We start from the raw sequence: 18,878 nt of genomic DNA, 5'->3' as shown, positions 1-18,878 counted from the left end.
CTGCAACACTTATCTCTCTAAGGCCTTCAATTAACGAAAACACAAGCTTCTCTTGGAATATCGGAGTATTATGACCATCTATACACACACACACACAAAACAAAATCAGCATAACTCACTATAACTCTATAGAAGCCTCAAAAATATAAAGAGAAATTAAAGGGGTTGAATTTGATATTTACGTTTGGAGAGAGAGAGTTTGCAGAAACTGTGGTTTTATATTTCTTAACTTGAGAGAGGGGTAAGGTTGCTAGGGTTTTGAGGTGTGATAATGTTTTTATTTTTTATTTTTTAAATATTGTGTTGACGTGGAAAATTGTGGTGCTAACAGAGGCTTCGGTTATATATATATAGATTAGTAACGTCAATCTTAGAAGCATTTGGTAGAAAATAAAGGATTATAAACATTCTATACATATAAAACTATAGGAATCTTTAACCTGGTTTTGAGCACGGATAAAGAACACTAGGTTGTCCATTGATAGTGTAAGCTTTAGAAACATCACCTGGTTTTGAGCACGGATAAAGAACACTAGGTTGTCCATTGATAGTGTAAGCTTTAGAAACATCAAGGGCTCCTCCAGTATAAATAGTTTCATCATAAATTGCCAATATTTCTTGCTTCCACCACTCTCCTGCATAATCAAAGATTTCCAGTCATTTCAAAAATATTTTTCTGGTCAAATTGTGTAACATTCTTTACTTTTAAGTTGCACATATAGCTTGACTCTTCAAATTTGAAAGACATTAAAAAAAAAAAAGTCCTAATTATTGAGAAGGCTAATCTTATAATACCAAATATGATTGGAACCTCTACATGAGGAAGAGGGAAAGGATATTTGGTTCCCTTCTTGGAATGAATGATTATAGCACCATGAACCGTTGCTCCCCACCACTCACTACGAGCATGCCACCATAGGGTCCCTATTTTTGTGGAAAATATAATCTTTTGCCTAAACCTTCCACCCGGTTGTATGGGGTATTGTGTAATGTATTCAGGGCTATCTGACCAAGAATATCTTGGTTGTTTTACTCCATACCCAGGGACGGACCCAGGAAGGGGCCTAAGGGGGCCCAGGCCCCCCCTGGGTCTGAAAATTTTTTTTTTTTAGTAGGTAAAGTTTTTCAAAAAACAAAAAAAAAGGACTTGGCCCCCCTTATCAAAATGACTTGGCCCCCCGTATCCCAGCCGACCGGCCCAATCAAGAGCCCATCAGCCCTTGTAAGTCTAAAAAAAAAAATGTAAAGAAGAAAAATTGAAAACCTAGCAAAAGGAACAAATGGAACAAGCAAAAACTGAAAACGAAGGAAAAAAAAAAGAAAAGAAAAGAGAGGCGAAACAGACACAGTGAAAAAAAAGCTCATCCCGCTGTTCACCGGTTCACGTTGCCGCTCACGCCTCACGCCTCACGCCACCGCCACGCCTCATGCCACCACCACGCCTCACGCCTCACGCTGCCACCGGTTCCCATCGCATACCCAAACGGGAAATGGCCACACCAACGCCGCCACCGTCGCCATGCCCACGCGAGACCCATCTTGATTCTTGCCGCCGGTTGCTCGATCTGCCCAGCTCAACTTCATTGTTCCAACTCAACTCACAAGTATTTAATCTATCCTTTCCTAGTTTCTTTCAAAACCTAATATAATATTTGTGAGTCTCAGAATCTAACAATCTGTGGTTGTGGACTTGTGGTGTTTATTGATGAGTGATGAACTGAGTTGTTGATTGTGAATTGAATTTGTGCTTTTTTTTTCTTTTTTTTTTTGGCTTTTTGGCTTTGTGACTCTCTGTGATTCTGTGTTTATGACTCTGTAGAGATTAGAGAATATATTAGTGTAGTGTTTGACTATTTGTTGATCGGTTGTTGGGCAATAATAGGGACAACTGAAAAAAAAAGAAGAAAATGATTCTACTAATGTGCGAGGTACACAATAGTAAAACCAATTTTAGAAAAATTTTATTGAAAATTGACCCAATAACACTTTTTCAAAAATAAATTTGTTAAGGGCACACATTAATCGGACAAAAAAAAAAAAATGGTAAAGTTAGGAAAAGTTTACACAGTGTCGGTAGTGGGATTGGGTAGGGAAAAGTTTTTGTTGCTACTGTAGAATAAAATCGTAGTGTTAGTAGGGGATTGGGTGAGTCCGTGAGTGTTAGAAATATGGAGACAAGACAAAGACAAAGAGATAAATAAAGGCAAAGACCAAAGACAAAAGACAAAAACAAATCATATAATATAGAAAATTGTCACACAAATTTAAGAAAATAACAGTGATTCACTTGCGCCTATTGTTAACTCATAATGCTAAATTAGATAAATTTAAAAATTGAAAATAAGTGAGAAATACTAAATTTATAATTTTTTTTTGATAGGTAATAAAAATATTATTAAAACAAACTGTAAACAAAAGCAAGCCAATACAAGGTGTTCATGATGGTGAACACAAGGAAAAGCAACAAACACACAAACAACACCAAAGAACAAGAAAAAACTTAAAGAGAAATACTTAGAGAAGAAATAAACTCGAATATAGTGGAGCAATCTGAAAAGCCCCAACATCTAGACCAATCAAATAAGGTCTTCTGGTTGTAAATTTATAATGAAATGCATCATGTATATTACCGTTTGTGAGATAATATACATGATTCTTATTTTATTTGTAGATCCTGAAAAAACCAACTACAATGTTTGATTTTGTCAAAAGAAAAGATTCAAATTTTTTAGAAGTCAACGTAGGATTGCCAACAACTAATCTTGCTATTCCAATTCCAGAAAATGTGGATGTTCCAATTCTAAAAAAATATTCATTCCCCAATTCTGGAAAATGTCGATGTTCCAATCCCAAAAAAATTCATTCCCCAATTCTAGATGATTGTATCTTAATAGTGTTTCGTGTGTTTTGTTTTTGTTGGTAGATGATTGTATCTTAATATTTGTCTTGGTTAATAGTTTATTAATACTATATGGATGCGTATTTGAAAATTTTTTTTTTTGCTTATATCTGGCCCCCCCAGCTTGAAATCCTGGGTTCGTCCCTGTCCATACCTATAAAATTGTAAATTAATATTATCATATACAATGCATAGTTAATTAGCAGTTCCTTATATATTTCGATTTCTTCTGTCAAAACAAAAGTGCACGGATCAGAATGATACCAATGAATAGTTATGTTAAAACTTCCCTGGTTATGGACATCGACAAAGATAGTATCTCCTTGGTGAACATGTAATGCTGGTCCTGGAAACTGGCCATTTACTGTAAAGATGTTCTTTGTGCTGCATAGTCTCGTGTATGGAGTTTCTTTTACCTACAATCCAAAGTTTACACACATAGATGCTATAACTCATAACAAAGCATGTGTACATATTAATAGGTATACAACTACGTACATGCATGCAGTGTGTACGTACAGATATCTCTATTCATGTTGTAGAAAATCAAACAATTGCATTTCATGAAATGAATAGTGAAATTTTATCGTATTAGTTACTTACCACAAAAGTATGATGAACATAAGCTTGGCAATGAATGGCACCGACAATTAAGACTAGCCAACTCAAAAATTTTAGGTTCAACCACATTTTTTTTTTGGGAGCGGTGGGAGTGGGTGATGGAAACCTTTTTATTTTTCCTTTCAGTCTTGTAGTTTTTTAGTAAATTCCTTAGGTACCGTTTATATAGACATGAGGCTAACAGGAAACGTGAATAACTTTACTGGTGAAGGTGGCATGAGACCGTTTAGATGCTTAACTAATTGTACACTTAACTTCAAAAATTTTAGAAGTACAGCTAATTCTATACACATTTTCACAACTATATTTGATATGACTTATGATGGGAAAAAAAATGGTCAATCAATATGAAAGTAATAAATAACCCGTTACAGTTTGCTATATGTATAGGATAGCTGAGAAAAAAAGTATGAAATTGGTTATAGTTTTAGAATAATGTTCAAAGAAGCAAACATCTTTTCAATTTTAATTTATCAAATAGGATATGACTTATCGCCGTCTTTTCTTTTCAATTGATTTTTATTTTTTATTTTAGTTTAATTTGAGATAAGTGCTACATTCATTTCAACAACAAATCATGAGTAGTTAGTTGTTACTGTCACTAGAAAAAAAAAAGGAGAGAGAGAGGGTAAGCATGTTTGGCCTGGTTTATAAGTCCGTCTATTTGATTATTTGACTTATGTATAGATTTTTAAATTTTCTTTTATTTATATAAATAATTTTTAAAATATTATAAACTAATAAACCTAATAACTTCATTCAAACACAAAATCATATTTAAAAAATTCAGTATTCATTTGCACGTATATACAATATGGAATTTGCTTGAATTATTTTAAAAAATGAGTTGATGAAGAAATAATTATGAGTACGTACTATAATTATGTGAGGTAAGAATTTCAGTTAATTTTCCTAAGGACTGAAATGCTAAACACAAAGGAAGCAATTTTGTTTTTGTTCAAAATGAAAAGTAATGAATATATTCTTGTTTATCTGAAAAACAGATAGAACATTCCAAATGATTCACTTTTGATTTTTGAGTAACAAAACTTTTCCACGTTCCAAATGACTTCTAACTTTTGATCAACAACATTTCATGAAGAGCATGACAATGTCAATCCATATAAAAAACATAGTTTTAAAGCTAGAAGCGAAGTTATAATATTAATTAGTTTGCCAATTCTAAAATCAACTTGAAATTAAAGCAAGGTATTTCTATTAAAAAAATTTCTTTTAGAAGAGGCGATAACATTAAAAAAAAAGAAAAAATACTCGTTGTGTTGTTGTCAACAGTATTATATATCTTTAACTTGATCTTGAAGAAAATGAAAATCTCATGGGAAAATACAAGTCATCATCAACCTGAACCGTTACCCTATATATCATTGTTCAATTATTTTTGGGGCTAAGGACCTAGATAAATTGAAAACTAGAAAAATTTAAGTTATACAATTAATTAAAAGAAATGCTAAATCCACAAGATTTTCATAATATTTTCACAATAAATCTTAAGTGACAGGTTGTTACTGATTGTTATTGTTGGGGTAAAAAAATAATCTCAATAGTACGTTCAAATTTAAATCGAATAGTGTTACCTTTAATTTATAGATATTATAATGGGTTATTAAACCAGGATGGGAAACTTAATTTCATTAAAATTAATTATTATTATCAATTTTAGAATATCAATACTGCGTTTCAAAAGATGGAAAGATAAGAGAAAATGAAAGAAAGATGAAAAAAAGACAATTGATTTTCTCCATTAGGTTGATAAGAATGAAAAGAAAAACGTAGAAAGCAAATCCTCCAAGATTCAAATTTTGCAATCCACCCAGTTTGAATGGAAACCACCCCAAAAAAGAGAAGGGAAAAGTGAAGACTAAAATCTAACCTTTCATGACTCAAAATTTAGATTTTTACCCATGACTTTAAATTCATCCCTGTTTCAAATTCATCTGAACATAAAAGTATAATAATAATAATAACAATAATAACATTTTGGTTCAATTACAAATTGAACCCTTTAACTTTAATCAAAAATTAATTTAGTCCTTAAATCTTTCTTTTAATTAAGTTCTTTAATTCTCAAATTTATTCAATTCAAACCTCTGTAGTCTCCTTTAAAAAACTCTATTAAGAACCCTCTAAAGCATGAGTAGGTATCTCATGCACATGACACATACTATTTTTGCCTAAAACATAAATTAGGCAGTATAAAACATCATTTTTTATTGAGTCACTAATAGAGCTTTTTTTTTTTTTTTTTTTTTTTTTTTTTTAAAATTTAAATTTTTTTTTTTTATGAAAATTAAGAAAAACTTAAATTGAATAAACTTAAAAATTAAAAAACTTAATTGAACGAATACAAAGGATTAAATTTCAATAAAAAATAGAAGTTGTACTTTATAATTTAGCGTAACATTTTTATTTCCTTTTGCCAACCAAAGGAAAGAATAATAATATTTCTTCTTTCTTCCTATCTCTAAACATACTGTTATTTTCATTACCTGCAACCAGCCAAAGTGTAAATGTCTATTTCTGATTATCAAAAAAAGAAAAAGAAAAAAAAGAAGAAGGTATATTTCTAGGTTGAAACCCTGTTATCTTCCAATTTTTGTTTAAACCCTATATTAGAATTTCGGTAAATTATATTTTCTATGAATATATAGTAGAATATATAACTCTATATATCAACACAATCAAAATAAATGCTGAATACCACATATATATATATATATATACACACATACATACATACATACATACTATAAGAAAATACAGAAACTATGAAGGAGAAGATAATATGCGAGAGAGAGAGAGAATGAAAATAATGATCTCAATTGAATAATGAATCTGTACATGCTCTGCGCCTAAATACTAAAACAGAGACCTGGAGAAATATCCCAAATCTGTTACAACCAACAAATCTGTTACTACACGTGTAGGAGTCTGTTATTCCACGTGTGAGCTTCCTCCAACTTAAATACAATGAAAGCTACAGGTAGTTTTATATACAGGAAATACAAAACTACAACATCATCACTACACTAATGTCGTTTATACAGAAAACAGAAAACTTATTTCTTCTTCGTTGCTTTCTTCTTCTGCTTTATCTCTTTTCTGTCTTTCTGATGTGAGCTGCAATCTTGATACTCCCCCTCAAGATGAGAATTGGGATTGTGGATATTCACAATACACATCTTGGATAGTAATGCTTGCAATTGTTGACCACTAAGAGCCTTTGTGAGAAGATCAGCTAACTGGGAATGAGTAGGAGTAAAGAACAACCGAATGACCTTATCTTCAACTTTGTCCCTGACCAAGTGGCAATCTATTTCTATGTGCTTGGTTCTTTCATGAAACACAGGATTTTCACCTATGTAAATGGCTGCTTGATTGTCACAGAAAAGCATAGCAGGTTTGGGATGTAAAACCTCTAAGTCCTTTAACAAGGCTAGAAGCCAAGTTATTTCACATGTAGTAACAGCCATGGCCCTATATTCTGCCTCAGCAGAGGATCTAGAGACAATGGATTGCTTCTTGGTCTTCCATGAAATGAGTGAATCACCTAAGAAGATGCAAAATCCGGTAGTAGATCTGCTAGTGTCAATGCAAGAAGCCCAATCTGCATCTGTGTATGCCTTTAGATGCAAATCAGACTTGGAAGAGAAAAGAATGCCCTGACCAGGAGTTCCCTTAAGATATTGCAGCACCTTATAAGCTGCATCAAGATGAGGTTTGCGTGGCTTGGACATGAATTGACTCAATTTTTGGACTGAGTAAGCAATGTCTGGTCTAGTTATGGTGAGATACAGCAATCTTCCTACTAGCCTCCTGTAAACACTAGGATCAGGTAGTAATTCTCCACAAAACTTGCTTAACTTCAAATTTTGTTCCATAGGAACCTTACTTGGTTTGCAACCTGTCATCCCAGCATCTTTAAGTATCTCTAAGGTGTATTTCCTTTGGCATAAAGAAATACCTTGGTCTGATCTAGCCACCTCAAGTCCAAGGAAAAATTTCAAGTTGCCAAGGTCTTTTAACTTGAATTCTTGATCCAAAAACACTTTAAGTTCTTCAACAGCATGAGTATCATTGCTGGCAATGAGGATGTCATCAACATACACCAAGAGAGCTATAAAAGACTGATTGAATTTCTTGGTGAATAAGGAGTAATCTGACTTAGATTGTTTGAAACCACACTTCAAAATGGTAGATGAGAACTTAAAATACCATTGTCTTGAAGCCTGCTTAAGACCATACAATGACTTATTCAGTTTGCATACCAAATGCTCCCCCTTGCTGTGAAAACCCGGAGGCAAATGCATATAAACTTCCTCATGGAGATCACCATGAAGGAAAGCATTGTTCACATCAAGTTGAACAAGGTGCCAGCCCTTCACAGCAGCAATGGCAAGAACAGTCTTCACTGAAGTCATCTTAGCCACAGGAGAGAAAGTATCTGTGAAGTCCAAACCCTCCTGTTGAGTGAATCCTTTTGCCACAAGTCTGGCCTTGTACCTTTCTACTGATCCATCAGCCTTATATTTGATTCTATAAACCCATTTGCACCCAATGGCCTTCTTGTGAGAAGGAAGGGAAGTAAGAGACCAAGTCTGGTTAGATTCCAAGGCTGCAATCTCATCAGCCATAGCAGTCTGCCACTTAGGGTCCTTGATAGCCTCAGAATAGGACTTAGGCTCAGAAATAGCAGTGATTAGGGAACAAAAATGGGCATAAGAAGGGGAAAGACCAGAAGAATCACGATAATCAGAGAGAGGATACTTGGAACCTGACATAGAGGACCTGGAACCAGACTTGATGAGTGAATTGGAGTGAGCAAACTGATCATGAACAACATTACTACATTTATAATTTTGCAAATAAGCAGGAGCTTTACTGATTCTTGTAGACTTCCTTAAAGAAGGAATGGAAGCAGGAATGGAATCAGGTACAGAAGCAGGAATGGAATCAGGTACAGATGTTGGAATGGAATCAGGTATAGATGTAGGAATAGAAGCAGGAAGGGAAGTAGGTATGGAAGGAGGAATGGAAGTGGAAATGGGATCAGGTATGGAGTCTGCAGAAGGAGGAAGATTAGAATCAAGGGAATGGGTAGATGTTATATTTGGAATGGATGAAGTAGGAGGGGTCAAAACAGATGTAGAATCTGTAACAGGAGTGAATGTGGTATGGGAATCAACAATGGGAGTGGCAACAAAAGGTAAGGGGTCAAGGTAAGGATCTGGGGAAGGAAAAAGATGAGGTAAGGTAATTGTGGAATGAGGGGAAGAGGAATATGTGGAAGAAATGAATGGAAAGACAGTCTCATGAAATAGGACATCCCTAGAGACAAAAATCCTCTTGGTGGCAAGATTAAGCACCTTGAAGCCTTTAACCCCATAAGGATAGCCCAGAAAAACACATGGTAAGGATCTAGGATCAAACTTTGACCTATTGTGAGATAAGGTAGAAGCAAAACAAAGGCATCCAAACACCTTTAGATGATCATAGGAAGGGATTTTGTTGTAAAGTTTCTCAAAGGGAGTTTTGTTGCCAAGGGTAGAAGAGGGCAGCCTATTGATAATATGCACAGCAGTTAGGACACATTCACCCCAAAAGGTAAGAGGCACATTGGACTGGAACTTTAAGGCCCTTGCAATGCTCAATATGTGTTGGTGTTTCCTCTCCACAACTGAATTTTGTTGTGGAGTGGCTACACAAGAGTGCTGATGCAGAATTCCATGCTTAGCATAAAACTCTGGTAGGGTAAATTCCTGAGCATTGTCAGTCCTAATAGCCTTGATTTTAGTGCTAAACTGTGTGGATATCATATTGAAGAAAGAAATTAACAAGGGTCTGGTTTCAGATTTGTTTTTCATGAGGTACACCCATGTGGATCGTGTGGCATCATCAACAATGGTAAGGAAATATCTAAAACCATCATGAGTAAACTTAGCAAAGGGACCCCATACATCACAGTGAATAAGATCAAAAGAATTTGCAGAAAAATGATTAAAGAAAGGGAATGGAAAACGTTTCTGTTTGGCAATGGGGCAAAGAGTACAAGTTTTATTGCTATGAACATTGCTTACATCAGGTATACAATCATGTAAAGCAAGAAGCTTAGAATCTGAGGCATGTCCTAGTCTAAGATGCCAAAGAAATGGCTTGGTTATGACAGGAACATTAGAAATATTATTGACAAAAGTACCAAAAACAGAATCTAAAATGGAAGAAGCTGCAGAATCAGATCTGCAAGGAGTTGTAGATAGCAAGTAGAGGTTGTTATGAAGTTTACCCACTCCAATCGTTTTCCAACAAGAAAGGTCCTGTATAAAACACAAATTGGACAAGAAAATGAAACAACAAGACAAACTTTTTGTTAATTGACTCACAGAGATTAGATTGAAAGTGAAGGCAGGAACACATAACACATTCTCAAGTATAAGACTGGCTGTCACTTGAATAGTGCCAATGTGTGTGACAAGAACTCTTTCACCATTAGGTAATTGGACAAAAGATGAGATAGAACTGGTAATTTTAGTGAACAAATTGATAGAATGGACAATGTGATATGTTGCTCCAGTGTCAAGGACCCAAGTTTGTTTATCAAAGATTGTTTTACTAGCTGGATTATTGGCAAAAATGGAATGTTGCATACTCAGGCAGACAGAATCATGAAAAGAGTCACAAGGATTACCTGAAATGGCAGAATTGGCTGTGGCTATAGCATCATTGGAATTACCAGAAGTGGATGCATGAGAATTCAGTAGAGATAGCAACTGTTGATACTGCTCTGAAGTGAAAGGGAAGGGATTGTTCTGCTGCACAAATTCAGATTGACCTTGGATATCATCTACCATAACCTGATTAGCCTTGGCTATCCGTCCATTCTGCTTGTAACCTGGAGGAAATCCAACAAGTTTGTAACACTTTTCCATAATATGTCCAAGCTTTCCACATTGGCTGCATACAGGTCTTCCTTTGCTAGCATTGCCCTTGAAATTTCTACCATTGCTGTTGTTTGAAGAAGAACCTTGATTGAAGACTTGGTTCTTAACAGCAAGTGCAGCTGATTCAATGGAAGGAGTACCATTAAAGGTTGAAAACCTTTGCCTTTCTTCCTGGATTACCAATGAAAAGGCCTTATCTATTGATGGAACAGGCTCCATCATAAGGATTTGAGTCTTGACTTGTGAATAACAATCACTCAATCCATTGAGAAATTGCATTATTGAGTCTTGATGATAAAGCTGTGTAATCTTATCATTTACTCCACAAGTGCATTTGCCACATGAACAGCTTGGCAAGGGCCTGAGATTCAACAGTTGATCCCAAGTAGCTTGAAGATCAGTGAAAAATGTTGTTACTGTAGAATCTCCTTGCATTATACTAGAAATCTGGTTCTGGAGCTGAGAGATTCTTGGTCCATTTTCTTGTTGAAAACGGATCTTGAGTGCATTCCACACTGCACGAGCTGTGTCTCTGTAAATAACACTAGCCTTGATGTGAGGTGAAACAGAATTTAAGATCCAAGATGAGATCATCGAGTTGCATTTCGACCAAGCTTGCTTCTCAAGCGGTGTAATCGCCATTGCAACAGTGATGGAACCATCTACAAAGCCAAGTTTGCTCTTAGCATCCAAAGCCATTATCATTGCTCTAGACCAGGTTGGGTAATTATCCTCAGTCAGGTGTGGAGCAACGAGGATCGCACCAGGAGATTCACCATGATGCAAAAAGAATGGACTGCGAGGATCTTCCATTGGAGAAAGCTCGCGATGTGAAGAAGTAGATGAGGTAGTTTCTGTGTTTGACGCCATTGATAAAGGCTCAAGCTCTGATACCATATAAGAAAATACAGAAACTATGAAGGAGAAGATAATATGCGAGAGAGAGAGAGAATGAAAATAATGATCTCAATTGAATAATGAATCTGTACAAGCTCTGCGCCTAAATACTAAAACAGAGACCTGGAGAAATATCCCAAATCTGTTACAACCAACAAATCTGTTACTACACGTGTAGGAGTCTGTTATTCCACGTGTGAGCTTCCTCCAACTTAAATACAATGAAAGCTACAGGTAGTTTTATATACAGGAAATACAAAACTACAACATCATCACTACACTAATGTCGTTTATACAGAAAACAGAAAACTTATTTCTTCTTCGTTGCTTTCTTCTTCTGCTTTATCTCTTTTCTGTCTTTCTGATGTGAGCTGCAATCTTGATACATACATATATTATATATATATATATATATATATATATTCCTACTGATAAATCATCAAACTCTAATGTGTGTTGAAAATCCGCTACACTATCTGAGAAGACGAAAAGTTTTTGACCACAAATTTCAAAGAGATAAGAAAAAAAACGTAGACCAAAGAAGTGAAACTAATTGAAGCCACATTTTGGCTACTCAGGTTGAATATTACTTATTTATTTTATAAAAAAAAGGTTGAATATTACTTACTATGAAATTAAAAGGAAAATATTTTTATAACAAAATGCAAAACCAAAAACAAAACTAAGAAAGTAGCATATAGACCTTTTCTTGTTGGGTAAGACAAGTCATCCTGGAATGTCCTGGTACTTGGTAGCCAAAGAGCAAACAGATTATGATCGACAATAGCAATGCTAAAATTTTCAAATGGTACTTCTCATAATGCTAAAATTTTCACATGGTACTTCTCATAATGTTGATTAATGCTAGGTCTACAATGTTTTTATAATATTTTCACAATAAACTGAAAGTTCAAATAGTGTAAAAAATACCCTTGAACGTTTAGACCCCCAATTTACAAATTAACCAATTCAAGCTTTATGTCAAACAACTAGTGTGCGGAAAATGAACAAAAACTATAATATAGAATTGGAAAAACTATCTAAGCCAAATTAAAATCACAACCCACAGCAGATAATAAAAGGCAAAGATAAAAGGGAAGGAAGATGCAAAAACAAAGACAACACACGATGTGTTATCGAAGAGGAAACCGAAGCCCTCGGCGTAAAACCTCTCCGCTGCCCTCCAAGCGGTAAACAATCTACTAGAAAATGTAGTTGGGATACATGGACAGCAATAGACCCTCCAAGCCTAATCTACCCAGTGCACCTAAGCCTTCCAAGCTTCTTGCTCCAACGAGGTTGTGCCGAACCTTTTTCTTTTCTAACTTCTCGGATTCCGCTACTAGACCATAGCATCAACCAATGTAGATTGGTTCCTTCCTAACTGCTTCCCAGAACACCAAACAGCCCTCTCACAGTAATGAAGATGGTGAGAACAAAGTTTTGGTAAAAAGCCTCTCAAGGGTTTGACAATGGAGAGGAAGAGAGTTGAGGAATTTGAAGAGACTCTAATGTATAGATTGTAGGTGAATCAATCTTGTTTTACTCTAGGGTTTCTCTCTCAAAATTCTCTCTGGAAGCTCTCTTTCATTTGTGGGTATAAAGGGTATTTATACTGGGGTGAGAGGAGAATGTGAAACGTCAGGTTTTTCAAAACAGGGGTGGCTCACGGCTCGGTCTTGCGACTTGACTGAGTCACAAGACCCAGTCGCGAGATAACCGTATGGCCAGTTGTCCTGTTTTGTCCTGTAGTACTTCAGCTAGCATGATTGTTCACCTTTTGGCATGCTTGGCACGTGTGCTGCATCTGGCGGCTTGCAGCCGCGAGTCACTTGCGAGAACAAGCCGCGAGTCTCTCAACTGTGAAATTAAATAAATATGGTGGGAAATCTGGAAAATTAGTCCCAAATACCCCATTGACATGACGATAATAAGCTTGTAATATATCGAAGGATGGGTCCACAAAGCTTATGTTATTGACACTAGTGGCTAGTCGTGTCCCATTAGGCCCTGCACATGAATTGTTAGGACATGGGAACGTGTTGACTGAGATTACAAAAAATAAATGTTTGGTTATGTTTATTGGGACATTGACTGGATGATTTTCATCGGCTAAGCTTCTGAGGCTACTTGTGAAACTAATTGAGGCATTGGTATTATTAAAGTAAGGAAGATTATTAGGTAAGGAAGGAGATGAAGATGGGGTATAGTTTCCATTGTATTCGAGAATGGCAGTGGTGGTTGTGTTATCGTAAGCAACACCAGGTGCGGCAGAGTATGCTCTAGCAGCCATGTAATAGTGGTCAGATTTCTGGTTCGCCTTCAACAAAATATCGATGGTTTGGCTAGGGGATATTGTGACATAACTTGATTCCAATGGCTTGGTGTAGCTACCATCTGTTCCCACAACAGTGACATTGTGTTTGGCAATGGCGAAAAAGAGAATATCCATCACGGCAGCATTGATAAGGCGGAGGAGATAAGTCTTTCCATGATCAACCTTTAGCTTGAATGTGTCTGCAAGTAGTGAATCACATTAGTAGACTAACACTTCAGTTAAAGAGAGAAAACAGAAGAAGAGAGTTTATAGACACAACTTTTGTACTACAATCTTTATTGCTCCTTTAAAACGGTGATTGTGAGTGATATATGAATTAGTATTAAGGTATATGTAAAAGTAATTGTTTACTATTCACAATCGATCATTTGTAACAAAAATTGTGATAAATTGTATAGTTCTAAAAGAATTGATAAAAAAAAAGTATCATTTGATAAAAAAACTTAGTAACTTGACAATTGATTATTGCCCTTCTAAGAAGGATGATTTTTTTTCCCCTTTCTTAGGGCTAAGACGATGACTTTATTATTCTAAGTTTCTAACCATCTTTAAGTATTACCGCCACTTGCATCTGATTGGGTTAAAGTTCACTGAGTCTTGCTACTACTGTTTGAACTATGACATTTACCAATTGCAAGTAATTTCCTCAATAAGTCTAAGTATCAAATGTTATTATTTATCAATTTAAAATATATGGATCATAAATCAATGAGCCTTAATCCTTGAAAAAAGTTATTCATTTTTCATAAAAACGTTAATTATATTTAAATTAACTAAGTGGCGCTAATACTAATTAAGATGCCTTAATATTGGGGAGGGGGGGGGGGGGGGGGGGAGAGACAAGACGCCTTAATATTGAGTCAAAAAACTACTCAATGTAATAAACCCCTCACACATTACAAACATATATTAAATCAAATCCGTGCTATTTTTGTTTGTTGTTTTCTTACTGAGTGATCAACTACCATCCTTTAAATGCTAAAAAAATTACTAAGAAAAAACCATACTGGGGTTTGAACAATAATGGATAAGAAATATATGATGATAAGTATTAATTTGAAAATTATTTACCAAAAAAAAAGTATTAATTGGAAAATCATTAAATAATTAAATTCATATTTTTCCTAACCATTTAAGTTTTTAAGTCAATTGATAATTTATCATTAGCAATTGAAATATGATTAAGAGTTTGTTAGGGAGTGCTTTAGGCCAAGGCCAACAATAGGGGTGACAATTTTTATCCATATTCATGAATTCATCCATTACCCACCTAATTTGAATAAGTCTTAACCCAACCCATTTGAACATTTGGGTTAAATAGATAAAAATCCATTTGGGTTATTTAATTAGGCCCAACATAACTTGACTTTAATCTTTTATTCTATAGATTTATAACTTTGAAATTAATTAAGCCACTTACTTAACCTTAATTATAATTTAGGTGAAGAGGTTTGGACCTAAGGACGAATTGATAGAGGTTCAAAAATCAAAATTCCAGTCATTATGCTTATTAATTCATGTATAAAAGGAAATAAAGTTAATCAAGAGCAAGCATAAGCCTGTTTGAAAAACTAATAAACCAAACCCCATTATATGGTCCATGTCTAGCTTGCTGGTGATAAGACCATGCTTTAATAAAAACTGATCACCGTGTACATTTTATAATGTTTAACCCCACTTGGACTAGGATATATACTGTCAAAAATATCGTTTCCTACATCATTTTTTTTTCCTTGGAAGTTGGGACAATTAGCAGTGTGTTTATCTTCTTACCGGTACTCTTCAATCTTCCACCCTTTTCATTCTAATTAGTAACGCCAATCTTAGAAGCATTTGGTAGAAAATAAATGATTATAAACATTCTATACATATAAAACTTTAGGAATCTTTGACCTGGTTTTGAGCACGGATAAAGAACACCAGGTTGTCCATTGATGGTGAAAGCATCAGAAACATTAGGGGCTCCTCCAGTAAAAATAGTTTCATCATAAATTGCCAATATATCTTGCTTCCACCACTCTCCTGCATAATCAAAGATTTCCAGTCATTTCAAAAATATTTTTCTGGTCAAATTTTGTAACATTTTCTGTAGTTTTAAGACGTTGCACATACAGCTTGACTCTTCAAATTTGAAAGAAAAAAAAAAGTCCCAATCATTGAGAAGGCTAATTTTATAATATATACCAACAAAATGTATTTTTAGTGACGAAAATTAGTGAGGAAATATTTTTCGTCACTAAAAATACAGCTTTAGTGACGAAATATGAATTTTGTCACTAATAATGAAAAAAATTATAACATTTAGTGACGAAAAATAAATTTCGTCACTATTGTGATCTAAAAAATGGGCACCAATAGAGGGAAACATTTAGTGAGGAAAACATTTAGTGACGAAACGTTTTCGTCACTAATTTTTTTTTTTTTTTAAAATCAAATCAAACTTTTAGTGATGAAATTTTTCGTCACCAGGACTTTTAGTGATGGGGCTACAGTGACGAAATGAGTTTCGTCACTAAAAGTCTAATTTCGTCACTAAAGGTCCTTAGTGACGAAAAACTGGACTTTTAGTGACAAATTTTTTCGTCACTGAAAATACATTTTGTTGTAGTGATACCAAATATGATTGGAACCTCTGCATGAGGAAGAGGGAAAGGATATTTGGTTCCCTTCTTGGGATGAATGATTATAGCACCATGAACCGTTGCTCGCCACCACTCACTGTGAGCATGCCACCATAGGGTTCCTTCTTTTGAGGAAAATATAATCTTTTGTCTAAACCTCCCACCTGGTTGTATGGGGCATTGTGTAATGTATTCAGGGCCATCTGACCATGAATTTCTCGGTTGTTTTACTCCATGCCTATAAAATTGTAAATTAATATTATCATATACGCATAGTTAGCAGTTCCTTATGTATTTGGATTTCTTTTGTCAAAACAAAATGCACGGATCAGAATGATACCAATGAATAGTTATGTTAAAATTGCCCTGGTTATGGACATCAACAAAGATAGTATCTCCTTTTTGAACATGTAGTGTTGGTCCTGGAAACTGACCATTTACTGTCAAGATGTTCTTTGTGCCGCATAGTCTCGTGTATGGAGTTTCTTTTACCTACAATCCAAAGTTTACACACATAGATCTGTGTAAAAAAAAAAGTTTACACACATAGATGCTATAGCTCATAACAAAGCATGTGAACACATTAATAGGTATACAACTACGTACATGCATGCAGTTTGTGTACGTAGATATATCTCTATTCATGATGTAGAAAATCAAACAATTGCATTTCATGAAATGAATACTGAAATTTTTTCGTATTAGTTACTTACCACAAAAGTATGAAGAACATAAGCTTGGCAATGAATGGCACCGGCAATTAAGACTAGCCAACTCAAAAATTTTAGGTTCAACCACATTTTTTTTTGTGGGAGCGGTGGGAGTGGATGATGGAAACTTTTTTATTTTTCTTTTCAGTCTCTTAGTTTTTTAGGGAATTCCCTAGGTACCGTTTATATAGACATGAGGCTGACAGGAAACGTGATTAACTTTAGTGGTGAAGGTGGCGTTGGACCATTTTGATGCTTAACTAATTGTACACTTAACTTCAAAAATTTATGAGTACAACCAATTATATACCCATTTTCATAGCTATATTAGATATGATTTATTGTGAATGGGGAAAAAAAAATTGATCGATCAATGTGAAAATAATAAATAATCCGTCATAGTTTATCATATGTAGAGGATAATTATGAAAATAAATATGAAATTGGTTGTGGTTTTAGAATAACATTAAGAGAAGCAAAAATCTTTTCATTTTCAATTTCAATTTATCAAATAGGATATGACATATAGGCGGTTTTTCTTCTCAATTGTTTGTTTTTAGTTTAGCTTATTGTTTAACTTAAATTATTCTAGCTTTCAAGTATATCTTGGTCCTTAGCCCCAAAAATAATTGAACAATGATAGGGTAACGGTACAGGTTTATGATGACTGTATTTTCCATGAGATCTTCATTCTCTTCAAGATCAAGTTAAAGATTATACTGTTGACAACAACGAGTATTTTTTGTTTTGTTTTATTTATTTATTTATTTATTTTTGTTTTAACGTTATCGCATCTTCTAAAAGAAATTTTTTTTTAATAGAAATATCTTGCTTCAATTTCAAGTTGATTTTAGAATTGGCAAACTAATTAATATTATAACTTTGCTTCTAGCTTTAAAACTACGTTTTTTTTATTATATGGATTGACGTTGTCATGCTCCACATGAAATGTTGCTCAAAAGTTAGAACTTAGAAGTCTTTTGGAACGTGGAAAAGTTTTTTTACTCAAAAATCTAAAGTGATCCATTTGGAATTGAAAGCTTAAATAGTGTGAAACATTATGGCCAATTTAGACTCCCAATTTTAAATTACGGCTTAGTTGCTTTTATTCTAACTTAACTAAGTGTGTAATAAGAGTAAACGATATGCAATTGAAAGATTAAATAGTGTAAAACACTATAGCTTGTTTAGACCTCCAATTTTAAACTTATGGTTAAATTGCTTTTACTCTAACTTATCTAAGTGCAGAATAAGAGTAAATGATACACAATAACCGGAACTACTCTCTAAGCCATAACCACAAGCAAGCAATTAACAAATATAAAACTTAAAGAGTAAGGGAAGAGAGATGTAAACACAAGATAACATTGAAATGTGTTATCGAAGAGAAAACCGAATAACTTGGTGAAAAACCTCTCTGCGACCCTCTAAGTCGAAATAATCCACTAGTAAATAAGTTGGAGTACAAGGATACGAAAAAGGCCTTTCAAGCCTAATCTACCCAAAGTATTTGAGCCCTCTGAGCTCCATCTACCAACAAACTTCTCGGATTTCGCAATAACGCCTGATTGTATCGGTAAGCCTCATCGGCTTCTTTTGGCAAATCTCAAATGCTTTCCACTCTCCAAAACACTATCTACACTTTGAATATGTGTGAGTTGTGTTTGGGTACAAATCTCCTTTCAAGATATAAAAATGGGAGAGGGAAAAGAGAAGAGACTACAAGGATTTCTCTATTGAGGTTGAGTAGCTCTCTCTAACAAGTTGGGTGTGTTGTAGAAATCTCTCTAGGGTTTTCTTTTGAATAGCTTCCTTACACTTTTGTGGGTAATGAGG

The 18,878-nt window shown here is 34.6% G+C and overlaps 2 protein-coding genes across 2 annotated transcripts in view; both read right to left on the bottom strand.

Moving 5' to 3' along the window:
* The window catches only part of LOC126700050 (laccase-15-like), a 58,740-nt gene that overhangs the window by 7,182 nt on the left and 32,680 nt on the right, over positions 1-18,878 (bottom strand). The window lies entirely within an intron of this gene.
* Positions 13,187-17,204, bottom strand: LOC126700052 (laccase-14-like). The gene is made up of 5 exons (XM_050398036.1): positions 17,046-17,204; positions 16,673-16,824; positions 16,326-16,570; positions 15,605-15,733; positions 13,187-13,890 (listed from the first exon to the last, which is right to left on the bottom strand). The coding sequence occupies exons 1-5, from the start codon at positions 17,130-17,132 to the stop codon at positions 13,202-13,204; spliced, it is 1,302 nt and encodes a 433-aa protein (XP_050253993.1). The 5' UTR covers positions 17,133-17,204; the 3' UTR covers positions 13,187-13,201.

This window comes from Quercus robur, chromosome 9, assembly GCF_932294415.1.
Source record: "Quercus robur chromosome 9, dhQueRobu3.1, whole genome shotgun sequence".
Lineage (NCBI taxonomy): Eukaryota > Viridiplantae > Streptophyta > Magnoliopsida > Fagales > Fagaceae > Quercus > Quercus robur.
The sequence above is the reverse complement of the archived record's forward strand: the minus strand, read 5'-3'. Positions and strand labels throughout refer to the sequence as shown.